The sequence below is a fragment of the Oryctolagus cuniculus genome, chromosome 5, assembly GCF_051225735.1.
Source record: "Oryctolagus cuniculus isolate XC-2025 breed Fujian yellow rabbit chromosome 5, ASM5122573v1, whole genome shotgun sequence".
Lineage (NCBI taxonomy): Eukaryota > Metazoa > Chordata > Mammalia > Lagomorpha > Leporidae > Oryctolagus > Oryctolagus cuniculus.
This window is the reverse complement of record NC_142871.1, coordinates 16,555,461-16,574,380: the sequence shown is the minus strand read 5'-3', so window position 1 is coordinate 16,574,380 and position 18,920 is coordinate 16,555,461. Positions and strand designations below refer to the sequence as shown.

The 18,920-nt window shown below is 40.8% G+C and overlaps 1 protein-coding gene across 18 annotated transcripts in view; it reads right to left on the bottom strand.

The window, feature by feature from the left end:
- RMND1 (required for meiotic nuclear division 1 homolog) overlaps positions 1-18,920 on the bottom strand; it is a 45,601-nt gene that overhangs the window by 10,129 nt on the left and 16,552 nt on the right. For 5 of the 18 annotated variants that reach the window (XM_017345423.4, XM_002714941.6, XM_089333606.1 and 2 more), the window contains 8 exons: positions 17,513-17,621; positions 13,707-13,782; positions 13,038-13,077; positions 10,860-10,960; positions 9,135-9,241; positions 8,244-8,308; positions 6,401-6,477; positions 3,853-3,973 (listed from right to left, as the gene is read on the bottom strand). In XM_017345423.4, coding sequence (XP_017200912.3) covers positions 3,853-3,973; positions 6,401-6,477; positions 8,244-8,308; positions 9,135-9,241; positions 10,860-10,960; positions 13,038-13,077; positions 13,707-13,782; positions 17,513-17,621 — 696 coding nt within the window. Of the gene's footprint in view, positions 1-3,768; positions 3,974-6,400; positions 6,478-8,243; positions 8,309-9,134; positions 9,242-10,859; positions 10,961-11,273; positions 11,346-13,037; positions 13,078-13,706; positions 13,783-17,486; positions 17,622-18,920 lie in introns of those variants that run through there. The other 13 variants (XR_016234468.1, XM_089333608.1, XM_089333610.1 and 10 more) reach the window with 8 other exon arrangements.

The window sequence follows — 18,920 nt, the reverse complement described above, 5'->3', positions numbered from 1 at the left end:
AGGATGATGTGGCTCAGTGTTCACAAAGTAGACTTCTACAATTTCCTCCGTCTTTTTCAAAACCTTTTGGTAGGCAGATATCTAAGATGCCAGCAAAGATTCTCCACCTCCTGCTGTTCTCGGGTGTGTGTGTTTACTGGGGTGTGGGCTGGGTCTGCTGAGTTGTCATTAGCAAACAGAATACAACAGTGTTGGAACATCACTGCCGTGATGAAATTACAAGGATTGTGCCTCCTCTCTTGCCAGCGCTCTCTCTAGTGGACAGTCTTTCTGGATCCTGAAGGTGCTCGCTCTGACACCACCAGCTGCTGTGTTTCAAAGGCTCTATGGAGGAAGCTCTGGCAAGGAACTGGGGGGACGTCCCTGGCCAAAACCTCATGAGGAACTGAAGCCTCAACCCCACAGCCTGAGAGGAAGTGAATCTTGTCAACAACCACATGAGTAAACAAGGAGGTGAGTCCTTCCTGGCCAGCCTGAGATGACTGCAGCTGTGTGACAGATGCAGAGCCACGGGATCCAGCTAAGCTGCCCTCAGATGCCTGGCCAGCAGAACCATGAGATAACAAGCGCTGTTTTCAGGAAGATGTGACTATTATAAACATATATGCACCTGATTACAGGGAACCTGGCTATTTAAAAGAAATGATAATGGATCTAAAGGGAGACATAGACTCCAATACAATAGTAACAGGGGACTTCATTACCCCACTTTCAGCAATGGACAGATCAAGAAGATAGAAAATCAGCAAGGAAATAAACAACAGATTTAATTGACACTACAGACCAAATGGAACTAAGATAGCTATAGAATTTTTCATCCTACAGTTCCAGAATACACACGCTTTTCACCAGTGCATGGAACTTTCTCTAAGATAGACCACAGGCCAGGCCATAAAGCAAGTCTCAGCAAATTCAAAAAATTGAAACCATACCATGTATCGTCTCTGACAACAATGGAATGAAGCTGGAAATCAACAACTCAAGAATCTCTAGAACATATGCAAACACATGGATACTGAACAACATTCTCCTGAATGAACAGTGGGTGACAGAAGAAATCAAAAGAGAAATCAAAAAATTTCTGGAAACAAATGAAGATGACAATCCAACACATCAAAGCTTCAGGGGAAAAAGCAGTGTTAAGAGGAAAGTTTGTAGCAGTTGGTGCCTACATCAAGACTTTGCAAAGGCAGAAATAAATGAGCTATCCATGCATCTCAAGGACCTAGAAAAACAACAGCAAACCAAACCCAAAACTAGTAAGAGTAAAGAAATAATTAAAATTAGAGAAGAAATCAACAAAACTGAAACAAAAAAATACAAAAGATCAGTGAAATGAAGAGCTGGTTTTTGAAAAATAAGTAAATAAATAAAATTGACACATCACTGGCCCAACTAATCAAGAAAAGGAAGAAGAAGATACAAATCAATAAAATTAGGGATGACAAAGGACAACAGACACAGTAGAAATAAAAATTGTCATCAGAAATTACTACAGGGCCAGCGCCGTGGCTCATTAGGCTAATCCTCCGCCTTGCGGCGCCGGCACACCGGGTTCTAGTCCCGGTCGGGGCGCCGGATTCTGTCCCGGTTGCCCCTCTTCCAGGCCAGCTCTCTGCTGTGGCCAGGGAATGCAGTGGAGGATGGCCCAAGTGCTCCTGCCATCGGATCAGCGCGGTGCGCCGGCCGTGGTGGCCATTGGAGGGTGAACCAACGGCAAAGGAAGACCTTTCTCCCTGTCTCTCTCTCTCTCTCACTGTCCACTCTGCCTGTCCTCAAAAAAAAAAAAAAAAAAAAAAAAAAAATTACTACAAAGAGCTGTATGCCAACAAACTGGAAAATCTAGAAGAAATGGACGGATTCCTGGACACAAACAAACTGCCTAAAACTGAGTCATGAAGGCCCAGAAAGCCTAAACGGACCAATAACCAAGACAGAAATTGAATCAGTAATAAAGACTCTCCTTACAAAGAAAAGCCCAGGACTAGATGGCTTTACTGCTGAATTCTACCAGACATTCAGAGAAGTAACTCCAATTCTTCTCTAGCTATTCAAAGCACCTGGAAGGCAGGAAATCTTCCCAAATTCCATCTATGAAGCCAGCATCACCTTAATTCCTAAATGTGAAAAACATACAACAGAGAAAAAGAACTACAGACCAATATCCCTGATGAACACAGACGCAAAATCCTCAACAAAACACTAGCCTTCAAATCCAACAACACACCAGAAAGATCATTCACCCTGACCAAGTGGGATTTATCCCTGGAATGCAAGGATGGTTCAACATTCGCAAATCAATGTGATACATCATATTAACAAACTGAAGAACAAAAACCCTATGATTATCTCAGTAGTTGCAGAGAAGGCATTTGATAAAAAGTATTTTGTGGCACTAACTTTTGGGGTAATTTGCTACACAGCAACAGCTAATTAATCCAACCACAGGCAGTAACTCATCACTATGAAGCTTGTAATACTCCTCTTTTATACCTTGTAGGCCTAATTTTCTTTTATCCTGGACAGTATGATGAAGGTGACTGAAGATGGAATAATGGAAATTACCCAATCTGAAAAGTACAAGAGAAAAGATGCTGGTGGGAAAAAAAAATGAACAGTGCTTCAAAGACTTGTATGAATGCAATTATGGTCAGACATCCCATGTCATTAGAAGACAGAGATTTCCTACTGGGAACCAGGCAGTCAGAAGTGGCATAGCATTTTTCAGGTGCTGAAAGAAAAAAACCTGTCAGCCCAGGAACCCCACAGTTAGTGGAAGTACCCTTCAGGCATGAAAGGGAAATCAAGAAATTCCCCAATGGAGGAACACTGAGAATCTGTCTCAGCAGACTTAGCTAAGAAAAGCCAAACAAAACTCCTCAACAGAAAGGAAATAATAAAAGAAACTGTTGAATGTCAGAAGGAAACAAGAAACACAGAAAGAATAAAGATATGGGTAATTAGAACAGATTTTCCTTCCCCTCTTTTCTAAATTCTATTTGGTGGTTGAAGCAAAAATTCTAGCATTATCTGATGCAGTGTGTCTGCAGAATAGTTAAGTAACAGTTAAAAATATGGAGGGTAATGGAAAAAAAAGTTTCTATGCATGATTTGATATAAAAAGGTGTTGAAACCAGGAGATTATTGTAACTTATTTATGTAAAATGTAATGCCTACAGCAACCACTACCTATTTGTGCAAACAGATAACTTCAAAAATAATACACCTAAATCATATTGGGGTTCCACAAGATGTTCAGGTAACCCCAGGAAGGCAGGAATTGATAGACCCAACAGCTCAGATGGATTCAAGAGCATTACACTCAGTGAAAAGAGCCAGTTTTTAAAAGTCAAAGTCTATATGATTCTATAGAACATTCTCAGTAAAGAGATGGGGATAGATTACTCTCTGACAGGGTTCAGGGTGATGGAGGGAAGAGAGCAGGTGTGATGATAAGGGGACAGCATGAAGGAGATCTTTATGTGATAGCATAGTTCAATACCTGGCTGTCACTCCATCTGTTTTACAAGATCCTTTGTTAAATCCATTCTGTTCTCACCGTTACCATTATTGTTCAGGACCTCATAAACTCTTGCTTGAAACTTAACAGAGGCTACAAGCTCCCAGGCCTTATCTAGCTTACAGAGCAAATACCAGAAGATCTTTTGACACAAAAAGTTCAAAAGTGTGCAGAGGACAAGAAGGAGGGGAAATCTAAGAGACCTAAAGAAATCAAACAAAATATTTGTCAGCAAGGAGTCAAACTTATTTAGTTTAAAATTTCTTTTCACACAATCACATAAATTATGGGCAAATTATGTGTGTCTCTCAGTGAAAGTACAAAATACATACCTTAACTCTTCGAGCAATGCTAAGGAATTGACAGGTTTTATCATAGAGCTCTTCCAGGTTTTCTCTGTCCCAGTAGAAGTCAGGAGTGATCAAGAAGTCTGAACTCAAGTTTATACGATGCCTTAAAAAAGGGAAATTATAATTTTTTAATCTATTTTGTAGTAAAAATCATTGTTTCTATTAATTCCATATTTACATGATGTGTCAAGAAAAAATTTTTAATGCTGACATTTGCAAAATGCTTCTGAGAAACATGCAAGCTAAAACACTAAAGAATTTCAAAATTTTCATCCAAATTAATCTAATATTTAATACCAATATTACTTATTAAGTGGATAGAGAGAGAGAAATCTCTTTTTGTTTTAAATTTCTAAGCTTGTTTTATTTCATTAGGAAAGTTACAATATACACACACTTTTTGGGGACATAGCTCAAACATCAAAAATACACATCTTCCCCCTTCCCCGACTCCCTGTGGGTAATTGTCAGTTTCTTCAGTACCCCTCCATGTACATGGAAACACTGGATAAGCAAATACATATATACAAACATATACACTCTCTCTCTTTTTTCTGCATTTTAAGCAATTTTTTTAAAAAGATTTTTATTGTCATTTTATTTGAGATATATATACAGACATTCTATCTCTAGCTCATTCCCTAAATGCTCTTAACAGCCAGGATTAGACGAGGCCAAAGCCAGGAACCTGGAACTCAATCCAGGTTTCCCATGTGGGTGGCAGGGACCTAAGTTCCTGGGCCATTATGTGCTGCCTCCTAGGGTGCACATTACTAGGACACTGGATCTGAGGAGCTAGGACTGCACCCAGAGACTTGAATATGCGATGCGGGCATCCCAAGCAGTGACTGAATTGCTGTGCCCACACCTACCTTATCCTTTTTTAACAAGAGATCTAAGCTTACTTTAAAATTTTTAATTAGATGAAAATTTATGTAAAAGGTATAAATAGCTCTTCAGTATAAAAATACCCTAAAGAAGAATTGAGAAAAACAGTGGTAGTTCCTCTTACCACCCAACTACAAACTCAAACCCTTTCTTCTTCATGGACAGATCCTCCAAACATTCTAATGAGGTCTTCCTGTTCTTCCATGCATAGGAGTATGCGCAAGCACACATGTGTACATATAAATATATATATCAAGATAAATATGAAATGTATTTTTGTTTGCTGACACAAAGGGGATACCATATATAATGGTATTTCAGAGTTCATGAAAAGGGCTGGCACTGTAGCACAGTGAAGTGAGGTGCTGCTTTGAATCCCAGCTGCTCCACTTCTGATCCAGCTCCCTGTTCCTTTCCCATGTACCTGGGAAAGCACTGGAAGTGCTTGGACCCCTTCCACCCACAGAGGAAACCCTAACAGAGTTCTTGGCTTCTAGCTTCAGCTTGGTCTAGCCTTGGCTGTTGCAGCCATTTAGGTAGTGAACCAGTAGACAGAAGATCAATGGATTTCTCTTTCTCTGTAACTGCTTTTCAATAAATATATCAATCTTTAAAAATAAAGTTCATAAAAATTGAATTAATGTGTAATTCTCATGAGTTTTTTGAAGTACCATTAAATGATCTGTGACTGAATTTTTCACCTAACTTTCTAGATTTGTTTTCACAGATATATTACATTCCTTCTAACTACATATAGCACTTTATTGTAAAGATAAGAAAACTGGGGGTAAAAAAGTAAGCCATTATAGAAACTATTCAGAAACCTCAGTATATTTAATCCTAACTTTCTACCACTTGGGATACCTGCATCCCATTCTGGAGTGAATGGGATCAAGTCCTGCCTCTACTACTTCTGATCCAGCTTTTTACTAATGTACCTAGGAACCATAATCAGCAGATGATGGGTCAGGTAATTGGGGCCCTGCTACTCATGTGAAAGACGAGGATGGAGTTCCTGGCTCCTGACTTTGGCCTGGCCCAATGCTGGCAAACATTTGGGGAGTGAGTCAGTGCATGAAGATATCCTTTATGCTTTCCTTTTAAGGTATGCCCAAGAGGGAATGTGACAGAATCTATATCCAAGTAAGATGCCATTTCAGTAAGTCTAAGATTTAAATTCTGTGATAAAACACACCATCATAGTTTAACTGGCAGCATTTTGCATGGCCTGTGACATTGTATCATGTCTCAGATTCAATAAAATATAATACATAAACTTTCTTGTAGCAAATTATGTCTATTTAGCATACACGATGCAGCGATATATTTGTATTAAAAATTCCCATTAACCAAAACTCCAGAATGTTTCTTCCCTCAAAGTACAGCTACTACGCTCTTTAAGATGGGTTTCATGTAAATTATGATCTCCTGCACATGCAAAATTTCTTCCAGTGTATTCCTAACACAGTTCAACTGCTTCTCACGGGTAATGGTTTTCCTGCTTATAATCAATGAAATGAAAATAGCTGTAATTCCTATAAAGGTACAAATGTTTGCTCTTCACTATCCTTCCAGAATTATTAGAATGTTTTCTTGAGATTGTGAAATGCATGAAGTATATTATTTACAACACAAATTTTACCTTAGGGAAAATAGTTCACCCATTTTCTGCATGACTTCTTTGTGAGATAGTTTCACTTTCTTCCCAGCTTTTAAAGCCTGTTTGGGAGAGAAGGAAAAAAGCCCACATAAATAGCCAGCCCCTTGTATCCAGAGGTTCTGCATCCATGGATTCAATCAACCTGGATAGAAAAGTAAAAACAAAAACAAAAACAAAAACAAAAACAAAAAAACAAAAAAGCATCTGTATTGTATAGATTTCTTTTTCTTGTCATGATGTCCTAGACAACACAATGTAACAACTTTTATAAGGCGCATACATTGTACTGCTAAAAATTACCTAGAGATGACTCACAGCATACAACAGATATGCATAGGTTATAGGCAAATACTACAATATTTTCCTGAAGAGACTTGAGCATCCACAGATTTTGGTGTCCTTAGGGGGTCTAATCCCCTACATATTCTGAGACATGACTGTATGTATGTACATATGTGTGTATACAGACATACACACACACACATATATATTTTTAATAAGTATTAGGTCCATAAAGCAAACTGTAAAGAAGCATCATTCTGACACTATGCAAACATCTTGTGGATGACTGTCTCCCAGATGCGTTTTAATTCATCCTGAAATATATCCAACTTTTTTTTTGGAAATGATTTATTTTCATTTGAAAGGCAGAATGAGAGACAGAGATCTTTCATCTGCTGGTTCACTCCCCAAATGGCTGCAACACCCAGGGCTGAGCAGAAGCCAGATGCCAGGAACCCCATCTGGGTCTCCCCTGTGGGTGGCAGGGGCCAACCATTTGGACCACCTTCCGCTGCTTTCCTAGTACGTTAGCAGGGAGCTGGATCAGAAGCAGAGTAGCTGGAACTCAAACAAGCATGCCAATGTAGCATGCTGGGGTTGCAAGTGGCAGCTTAATCTGCTGTGTCACAAGGTCACCTTCCCCCAATCTTATTAAGTAGAAGCTTTATATTTTAAGTTTCCCCCCTCAGCAGCATTTCCATATCTTTGTACAGTCTTAAACTCTTATTGGAAAAGCAGGGTCTCTTTTCCTAAGTATAATTACCTTATTCTGTTCCAGTGAGAACAAAATTAATTATAATAATTTTAACATACTGAAATTTTAATATTACAATATATCTATAACTACATACTAAAATATTTGACTATAATTATTATTCATGACATTATTTCTTTCATAATTTAGCTAAATATTTTTTTCATCAAGAACAAGAGGTAATAGTCTTCTTTCTTAAGAAAGATTTATTTTCTTGTACTTTAATTCAGTTGCATTAAAAATATTTCAACGAGTGGGCATTTAGCCTGGCAGTTAAGATGCCTGCCTGCATCCACACTGGAGTACCTGCGTTTGATACCCAGCACTGGCTCCTGACTCCAGTTTCCTGCTGATGTAGAACCTGGCAGTCAAGATGGCTCAAGTTACTGAGTTTCTGCTACCCACGTGGGTGTCCTGGATTAAGTTCTCAGCCCCCAGCTTTGGGGCCCCAGCTCCAGCCATTGCAACTGTTTGGTGAGTGAAACAGATGGGAGTTTGCTCGTTCTCTCTGCCTCTCAAAAAAATAAAATTTACCAAAAAAAAAAAAAATTGCTTTGTCACAAGAAAACAATTTCAAGTTTTAAAAAGTTGAAAATAATCAATATAAAATTTATTTCCTCATTTTATATGTAACTGGGAAGCTTTTTCTTTGTGCTTAAATTCAGTATAGCTTTATTATTGTTGTGACTATTTTTTTGTTGTTAACATGTGTTGTTGTATTGGGAAATTTTATATTTTCTCTAACTAGAAATCAATCCTTGAAAGCAAGCATAAAATTGATATAATTACCTCTGGAATTGACTGAATAGACTCAATAAACTTATCCAGTGTTGCTTCCCAAATAGCCAGTTTCACTGGGAAAAAAAATTAACAATGGAACATTTCTTTATCATCATATTCATGTGTACACGAAATGCATAATTACACAGTACCTTTGTTGTCATTTCAATGACAGTTTAAGAAGCAAATGAGTTAAAATCTGACAGTGAAATTTAAGAATAGTTATTACTGTAGAGGACAGAACTGAAGTAGAACAAGATCCAGGAAACTGAACGGGTTTCCAAGCCCTGTTTGCAGAACACAGGTGCATATAAGTCAATTCCCGACTTTCTAATTTCCGATTCTACATCCTCGGAAACCCAGATGGGGTAAAGGACACCCTGACGCTGTGGCAGCTTTGCAGATGGGGAAGGAGGGACACTTGTGGGAGCTCTCCATGAAGCTTAAAAAGCTCTGAGCTTCCCAGGAAGGTACAGACACGCTGCAGCAGCAGCCAAAGGCGGGCTCAGGGGACTGAGACAGCTTACTCAGGAGCACGGATCTTCCACAATACTAGAGCTGCTGTGACACTCTGCCCCTTTCTTGTGAAATGCCAGAGGGTGGTTTTCTACACACAGGCCTGGGCTCTCAGTGTGGGTTACATGCTACCTAAGTGTAACAGTCACACAGCAAGACAAGCAAAGGAGAACAAAGGCAGTAAAAAGCACGGGTAAAATACTTCTGGAGATGGTAGGCTTGATCAACACAGATACTAGATACTGTCTCTGATAGTAACTACTATTGAGGGAGAAAAAGGAATGCTAAGGATTTGTTGAATGATCTTTGAAAACGAGTCAGAATTTTTACTAAAGGTCTAATCTTCCCTTGAGAAAATGGCAACAGTCAACAGCACTCACTCACCTGAAAGACAAAGAGCATTGGAGAAAGCGAATTTCTCCAGAATGACATCGTCTAAATCCAGCTCAGAGTTTAACCTGATTTCCCCTCTGTGAAGTTTTGACTGCCCCCTGCACAGACAAAGAAAAGGGGATCTTCTAAATGTGAAAACATTTTGTTTTCTTTGGAAAAAGCCACTTTACAATTTTTCTTTCTAGAGGTCATTTTGACAGTTTCTATCAGTCATATAAATGTTCTCATATGTTTTGATGCAAATAATTCCACTTCTAGGAATTTATCCTAGGAAAACATTCAAAGATGCAAAGAACACTTTGTGAATATACCTTTTTATGTCTAAAAGTTGAACAGTAAAAAATTAGAAAAGAAACTAAATATTCAGTAGGACAATGCTTCAACAATAGTTAATTTTCTAAGAACAAAAATTATAAAGCGTATTTAGAAGTATATTTAATAGACAGGGAAAACATTCATAATAAATTGCTATGGTAATGATTCCAAATATAAAACTATACACACAGTGCAATCTAAAAATCACACCGACCTGACCGGGAAGGGAGTGAAACAGGGGAGTTTGTGAGAACTCACGGAGTGCCCGAAGGGCTCTGGTAGGGACTTGGGACAGGGGGGAAGGAACTGGTGAACATAAACATCACGAGTGAGCATGAAGGGGACAGGTAAACGTCCACCCAGGAAGCCGAGACTAGGGAGGTGGACACAGGGCCTGCCAGAGGCAGAGCCTGCCCTGACAACACCAGAGGGAAGGGAATGCAGACCTAGAGCAGAGCTGACAAGATGCTTTACTGGAGCCAGCAGGAACCTGGGCTCCAAAGAGCAGGGCAGAAGGTTTTACCCCTCCAGCAACTGTAAGTGTGCATGTGTGTATGTGTGTGCACGCGTGTATGAGCACATGTTTGCAGAACTGAGTGCCCAGTAAGCAACAGTGTGATCTGGAAGTAGAGTGAAGGAGGAGAATGCATGGAACCGGGCCACAGGGCCGAGGGCTTAGTAATTAATACAATCCCATCAGCTCTCCATTTGTTGTCTCTTAGGTTCACACCCTCAGTCCCTGGCAGCCCCTGGGCCTAGGTCCTCAGTCACCAGGCAGGAGCCTTAGGCAGGAGCCTCACTGAGCCCCATCTGAAAGCCAGGTAACTGCCTTGGCAGGGGTTTGTCAGACTGGAGATGACACGGAAGAACGCTTGGAAACAGTAATTCTTGTCATCGGCTGTCTTCTCTCGTGGTCTTTCTGTAGCTGCTGAGTCTCTGGAACGTTCCAAGCTCTGCTTTCTACACTTCCTTTCTTAATCCACAGCAACCATCTCTCCTGTTTCACTGGACAGCAGCTCCACAAGGAAAAAGACCTTTCTGTCTCTTGCCCATTGCCTTCTGCCGCGCTCACTGCTCTCCACCTTCCCCACCCAGCTGAGAAGGAAATCCGCTGGCCCAACGACATCCACTCACCCGACCTGGGACGGCCCCGCAGGCTCACATTCCCCAAGGGTTCTCATACCCAGCCCTCATTACACTCCCTTTACACATCCCAAATCAGCAGAACGATGTGGACTTACTAGAGAGAAAACTCTTCTGAAATAACGTGATCAGTTCATTCTGATGAAGGTATACTATTTTATTGATGTAGGCTGCCTACAAAACTTTAAGTCTCCCATGTTCATGTTTATCTCCTCCACTGTTTCACCTGCTTTATTTCAAGTGATTAAAGTTACTTACTCTACTTTTACGTAGTTAAGCTCTTCGTTTTCCCAGTGTACCAACGCAATTTCATAGGGCTGAATTTCATGTTTTTCTAGAACTTGCATCACATGTTTCCTCTAAAAGAAAAGGAAGGTTAAAACTGAAATTAAAAACTAATTCCCGCAGTGCGAACGTCACAATGTTAATGATTATAACATTTTTTCCCATTACATTTAACAGTGTGTTTTCTATTGCTTAGTTTTTAAGGAAAAGGCAAGTTCACTGTGACATTATACCAATCAGGTTGACCTTTTTTTTTTCTTTTTAATGTTTGGGAAAAACAAGTAAGCATAAAGGAGTAAAAAAAATTATCAATATCCCACAACCCAAAGGAAACCAGCAGTAACATAGTTTGGTAAATCTCTAAAGAAAAAGCAAAGGCCAACATACTTGTAAAATCTAATCTTCGAAAACACAGAAGTAGAAAGTGAACGACTTTCTTCTGGTGTGAAATCCTAGTCCCTAGAGGCAATCATGATTAGACATGATGAATTTTCTCCCATACTTTTTATTCATTTTACTTTTTATATGAAATGGGATCATACTATACATGTGAATCTTTTCAACACTAGTGTCCTTAATGGAGGAACCAGAATTTATTTCATCATCTTAAATGGCCATTCATGGGAGATATCTTTTTTAAAAGATTTATTATTTATTTTAACGACAGAATGACAAAAACAGAGGGACTCAGATACAGAGACCCAGATATCTTCCATCTACTGGTTCACTCCCTAAATGGCTACAACAGCCACAGCTGGGCCAGGCTGAAGCCAGCGGCCAGATACTCCATCTGGGTCTCTCACACTGGTGGCAGAGGCTCAAACACTTGTGCTGTCTTCCGCTGCCTTCCTACACATCTAAGTAGGAAGCCGGGCTGGAAGCACATTAGCTGCGATTCAAACCAGCACTCTGATATGGGACGCTGGTATCTCAGGGGCAGATTAATCTGCTGTGCCACAAGGCCAGTGCCATGGGAGATTATTTTTACTTTTTACTCTGATAATGCCTCAAGACACCATCTTTATTTATGCATCTATCTTCATGGCCTTGTGGGAGTATTTCTTTAGGAAATATTAGCTCAAAAGACACACACACTTATAAATCTGATAAATATCGCTAAACTGCTGTCCAAAACGGTTTTTCCAATTTTAGAACTCAAGCATTTGTACTTTTATACAAATGCCTATTTATTGACTATCTTCCCCCTCCCCATTACATGAGGGTATATTTCCTAAACTGTGATTCCATGAAGCTTATTTTTAAATAAGATCTGATATTATGTTGGTTATATTTTGTAATCTGCTCGTTGAGTTTAACTATATCATATACCTAGGCAGTTTCCTAGGAATATGATTCTTAAGAGTTGTAGTATATTTTATCCTATGGATATGTAACAAGCTTCCCATTATTGCATATTTTATCTATTTATAATATTTGATATTGTAAATAATGCTTCGATGAAAATTTGTTCATAATTCATCATGCATGAACTGTGATTATTTCCTCTGGATAACTTCTTGAGTATAAAACTGCTGAGTTAAATATAAAACCTTGATGTTTATTACCAAACTGCGGCTTTTTTTTTTTTTTTTTTTGGTGAAGCTTTATTTATTTGACAGAGAAGGGGAGTCTTCCATCTGCTGGTTCATTCAACGAATGGCGCAGCAGCCAGGGCTGGGCCAGGGCAAAGTCAGAAGCAGATTCTCCCAGGTCTCCAACATGGGAGCAGGGGCCCAAGCACTAGGGTACCCACCACTGCTTTCCAAGGTGCATTAGCAGGGAGCTGGATAGGAAATGGAGCAGTTGAGACTTGAACCTAGCACCTAGATCAGATTCTAGCGCTGCAGGCTGTGGCTTAACTCACCCTGGCCACCCAACTGCTTCTAAAAAGGCTGTGTACATACTAAACAAATCCCGATTTGGCTACTGAAGAAATCACTTCCCATGAATGATATAGCTTAGAAAATGTATTACTTGCAAGTAACTGTATACATTATTCATTTTATACATTATCACATGCTAAAATACTTCTGTCGGTTGTATAGCTAGGATGGTTCTGACTTTCCATCCAATATTTTAAATTAGTGAGGGTTAATTAAAGATTTGTACTCTTAGAGGCTTTTTATAGTTCTATATTTCACTTATACTTACAGTTTTGTCTTTCACATTCCAAAACACAGCAGCTCCTTCCCTGATTTAAAAGAACAAAGCAATCAACTAAGTTAAAGGTAGAACACATTCTTTAGGGTGATAATAAGGCCACGTTCAGATAACTTATAGGATGTTTCCAGAATGAAATTTTCAAAAAATATGATTCACTTACTGATTTGACAATATAGTCCCTAGGCAGACTTGCTAACATAAGAGCCTAGAGAGAGTTTAAGGTGTACTCGCACATGAGGTCTCACCAGCTGAAGTCTCTGGAGAAGTAAGATGGGCTAAACTTTAGCTGAGAAACTACAGAAGGGCAGAAAGAGAATGGCAAGGATGTAAAGACAGCAGGAGACAGGGCACGGGCCAAGGCTGAGAGCACTGAAGACAACGGGAGTGGTGTCTACATCAGCAGTCAATGGAAACCCACATTTACAGACAAAGCAGGGGAAGATCACTAGTTTCGAAACTCTATTTCAAAACAGGATTTATCAGAGGATTCCTGACACTGATGAACTGTCCGAGCTAAAACAAGAACCAAATGTTGATTTTAAATCACGTACACATTTCTGAACAGATCCTTTGTTAAAGAGGTATACCTGCACCTTGGGCGGCCACCATTCCCTGCCCATGACCCTGTTTCCCACTGAGGTTTCTCTCCTGTCTCACCTGAAGAAGAACACTGTTCCAGGATCACCTTCTTTTGCAGAACTTCCCACACCCATCACCAAAATATTTGCTGCATCTGTGGTTTAAAGATCAGTGAATGAAAGCTATTTCACAGGGTGACATAGGTTTAAGAGTCACTTAACAACATTTTTATAAAGTACTTAAGGTCATTTATCTACCATGATATGCCCATAACTCAATCTCTCTTTCTACTAAAGTTTGATAGGCTTTAATATATTAAATGACTCCCATATTATTTTGAAATAAACTATTTTCATATTAAATTACTTTGCTATTATTGTTAGTACATTTTAAAACTGTTCACCCACACCCTTTTTGATTAAGTAATCAGTCCAGCTACCAATTATTAAAGTGCTAGGTTCAATACAACTAAGGTTCAAGAATTAAGCTTTGGGACTGGCGCTGTGGTGTAGCGGGTTTACAGCACTGCATTCCAGATAGGCACTGGTTTGAGTCCTGGCTGCTCCTCTTCCAATCCAGCTCTCTGCTGTGGCCTGTGAAAGCAGCAGAAGATGGCTCAAGTGTTTGGGCCCCTGCACCCATGTGGGAGACAAGGAAGAAGCTCCTGGCTCTTGGCTTTGGACCAGCCCAACTTCAGCTGTCCTGGCCATTTGGGGACTGAACCAGAGGATGGAAAATCTCTCTCTTTTTCTCTGCCTCTCTGTAACTCTGCCTTTCAAGTAAAATAAATCTTTAACAAATTAAGCTTTTTATGAAATTAAACTAAAATCTGAAGTATTAATATAACTTCCTTTAAACACCATTTCATCAATAATGTAATTTGAATATTCTCAAATTAATCGTTCTACTGAACTTAAAAATTATCTTTTTATTTTTAATTGACACATAATTATAATGATATCTATGGGGTATGGTATGACATTTAAGTGCATGTATACGGTGTGTAACTGGCATTTTTAACATCCCAAACACATATCATATCTTTATGTTGGCAACATTCAAAATCTTCTCTACTAGCTATTTTGAAATATCCAATAATTATTGTCAATTGCATTCACCGTACCAAGCTACAGAACATTAAATGTTATCCCTCCTACCGAACTGCAGCCCTGCGACCCATTAACCATCCTCTTTCCATCCCTCCCTTCCCCACACTCTTCCCAGGCTCTGATGATTTTTAAATTCTGTTGTATGAAGTGTGGCCCAATAGAAAATATACAGAAATAAAAGATACTGAACATTTCTTTCGTTTTTTTTTTTTTTTTTTAACAGGCAGAGCTAGACAGTGAGAGAGAGAGACAGAGAGAAAGGTCTTCCTTCCATTGGTTCACCCCCAAAACGGCCACTATGGCCAGTGCGCTGCACCAATCTGAAGCCGGGAGCCAGGTGCTTCTTCCTGGTCTCCCATGTGGGTGCAGGGCCCACCCTCCTCCACTGCACTCCCGGGCCACAGCAGAGCTGGATTGGAAGAGGAGCAACCAGGACAAGAATCCGGCGCCCCAACCAGGACTAGAACCTGGGGTGCCGGCGCAGCAGGCAGAGGATTAGCCTAGTGAGCTGAGGCACCGGCCAATACTGAACATTTCTAAACATATCTGATTTCCAGGTTAATTATGAAAACTACCATTAAAATCATTTGTAGTTATTTTTAAGTTTTCACATTCAAATAATCAGTATTATTAAACAGATTAATATACCAAAATTTATCAAGAATAGTTGCTTTGCATATTAAGGTAATAATATTTATTATACACACATATTCTATAATGCACATTATAAATGTTAACATACCAAAAATATATTATTAACTTGCAAAACATATATTTCTAAATATAAATTACTATCTTCAAAATTTCAGAATTTCTGGGAGAAGTTAGGGGACAGGTTCTTCAGACAGAGCCCAAGTCTTAAAGTACCTCTTTTAATGAGCTCTAACTTCCCATGGAACTACATGCTGTACCAGTCAGAGGTTTTCTATGTAGCCAGAGTAACACAAATTAAAAGAAGAGACCCAGGCATGGAGACCCCCAGTCTGCAAGGCACTGAGCCATGCTGCTGGCATCTTAGCCAGGGATGCACCTGGGCAAGTTTTCATCTTAGGGGCTCTGGACAGATTTTCTTTTTTTTTAGGTTTGTTTATTTATTTGAAAGGCAGAGTTACAGAGAGTTAGAGGCAGAGAAACAGGTTTTCCATCTGTTGGTTCACTCCCCAGATGGCTACAACAGCCAGAGCTGAGCTGATCTGAAGCCAGGAGCTTCTTGCAGGTCTCCCACATGGGTGCAAGAGCCCAAGACTTGGACCATCTTCCACTGCTTGCCCAGGACATAGCAGAGAGCTAGATCAGAAATGGAGCAGATGGGTCTTGAACCAGCAGCGCCCATATGGGATGCTGACTGCAGGTGGTAGTTTTACCCAGTATGCCATAGCCCTGGCCTCTACAGCTGGTTTTCTAAGTCAGCTACAACTTGTTTTTGTTATCAAATGGCACAGATCATCTGTTCAAATGGTCAAGGCTGGAAAAACCACACGGACATCATAGTTGTTTTCCTCTTTTTATCTGACAGGTAGAGTTATAGACAGAGAGAGAGAGAGACAGAGAGAAAGGTCCTCCTTCCATTGGTTCACTCCCCAAATGGCCGCCACGGCCAGTGCTGAGCCGATCTGAAGCCAGGAGCCAGGTGCTTCTTCCTGGTCTCCCATGCGGATGCAGGAGCCCAAACACTTAGGCCATCCTCCACTGCCCTCCTGGAACACATCAAAGAGCTGGACTGAAAGAGGAGCAACTGGGACTAGAACCCGGTGCTCATGTGGGATGCTGGCACCACAGGTGGAGGATTAACCAAGTGAGCCACGGCGCTGGCCCCCACAGCTGTTTTTATATGGACTCAATGACTCTCTTTAAGATTTTCCTCTGTGGGGCCGGCGCCCTGGCTCACTTGGCTAATCCTCTGCCTGCAGCGTGGGCACCCCGGGTTCTAGTCCTGGTTGGGGTGCCAGTTTTGTCCCGGTTGCCCCTCTTCCAGTCCAGCTCTCTGTAGTGGCCTGGGAAGGCAGTGGAGGATGGCCCAAGCACTTGGGCACCTGCACCTGCATGGGAGATCAGGAGGAGGCACCTGGCTCCTGGCTTCGAATCGGCATAACTCCTGCCGTAGCAACCACTTTGGGGGGTGTGTGTGTGTGAACCAATGGAAGGAAGACCTTTCTCTCTCTCTCACTAACTCTGCCTGTCAAAAAAAAAAAAAAAAAAAAAAGATTTTCCGCTAGCAGGGAGATTTCCAACCTGCTATTTTTGCTACTCTGGGCTAAATTCATAAATTTTGTTGTTATGAAGATATCTGAGTTTTACTATAAAATTTTCTTCCATCAAAATGTCCTAAGTTTTTCATTTTTAATTAAATCACTACTTTCTTGAGAATCCTTCCTGAGACTAACCTAAAATCTTCGAAATATTTCTTCTTATATTCATTGTGATTATTGTCTATTTTGCTCTTCCTATTTCTATCAGTTTTAGCATTCTGCAGTACTAAAATAACTTTCTGACATGACAGGAAGCTGTTTGGCCTTTGATCATCTCAAGGAAGAGTGATCCTATAACTGAAACTTAATAAAAGCACACTGATTTTATTCTGAGAACTAAGTCCTCTGTAAATACAATTTCTTTTCTTTACATGTTATTTGTATAAAAAGATTAAATGCCACTTTAATGATAAAATCCTTTCAACAGACAATGAAAGGCAAACAGGTGTATGCTTCAGACGACAGAACAGAAAATGATTTTCTAATGCATTTTAACATACTTGGCCCCAGGTTCAAGCAGAAGTACCTCTAGGCAAGCTTGTTACTTCCACGTATCCGTGGGAGGTCAGCTCTTGGGACAGACTTCCCAGGTGATACTCGTCTGCTGTCGCGAATGCTGTGCAGTGCATCAGGTCCTGTTGCAGAGAGAGGAGCACAACACGGTTTACCAAGAGGCTGACACACCTGTGTGACGGCAGCTGTGTCACCTTACGCGACTCCAGCTGCAAAGCTGGTGCTGCAGAACTGTCTTCAGAAACCTCAAAGGTTTCACACAAAGGATGCGACAAGGATGAAGAGACAGAGGGACCTGGAGACAAATTTCAGCTCATTCTACCAAAGATCTTGCCCCTACAAGGCAAAAAAAGATGGAGCAAGATACAGACTCCTTATCAAATGAGGAAGCTCCAAAAACGCAAAAATGTTATGAAAATACTATGCAGGGATTTCAAAATTTTTTTGCCTGTAAAACTGGAAATGCCTCCCGGTTTGGTTAGGGCTTTGGTTCCTGTACTGTGCATACATAGTTATCATGTTGTGTGTGTCTATATGGCATACATACTGAGGCCAGCCAGTGGGGCTGGGAGTCTGTGGGCCTCTTCAGACCTACGGAGAATGTCCTTCACGAGCAGGCTGCCCGCTGTGGCTGGAAAGCCTGTCTCCAGGCCAGCTGGCATCTCCCCCACAATAGCTTCTCGTGCTGCATGCATGACCTTGTGGCTTTAAATCACACCTTCAGGGTGGGTGCAGGTTTTCACTCAGAGCTGGCAAGGGAAGGGGCTGAGCACCTGGGGAGAGTTAGACGGTCCGAGAGGCCCTGGCTATCTTGTGTGACCTTGCAGTTTTAAACTAGTTCTTCAAGTTAGTTGCCATCTTCCACCTAGAGCTAGCAGAGGAGGGGGCTGAGCCCCTGAGGAGACAGTTTCCAGGTGACCCGCCCCCCCATCTCCAAGCCCCAAGCCAATCAACATACCTATGTGAAACCCCCATCCAATGGGTGCCCCCACAGAATGACCCACTGGAAAACAACAGTAATGACTTAAAAACCTGGACACTTCCTCAAAGCCAGTGTTTCACTCAAGCACCCTGCCTGGTCTCCTCTCAGACCAGACGCTTTACCTATCACTTGCCAATTGAATAAAACTTTCTGCCTCTTTGCAAATTGTTTCCCGGCTTTTTACTTCAATACTAGGCTGAGGAAGAGTCCATGAGACTTGCTCTGGAAACCGCCTTCCCCTTCGCGACCGGTAACACACACAGTAAGCAATATGGCCCATGGCTATGTTTTTTCAAACTGCAGGACACAATCCATTAGTGATTTCTGTTATCAATTTAGTTGGTTTAAGTCAGCTTTAAAAAGCAAAAAGGGCTGGTGCCGCAGCTCAACAGGCTAATCCTCCGCCTGCGGTGCCAGCACACTGGGTTCTGGTCCCGGT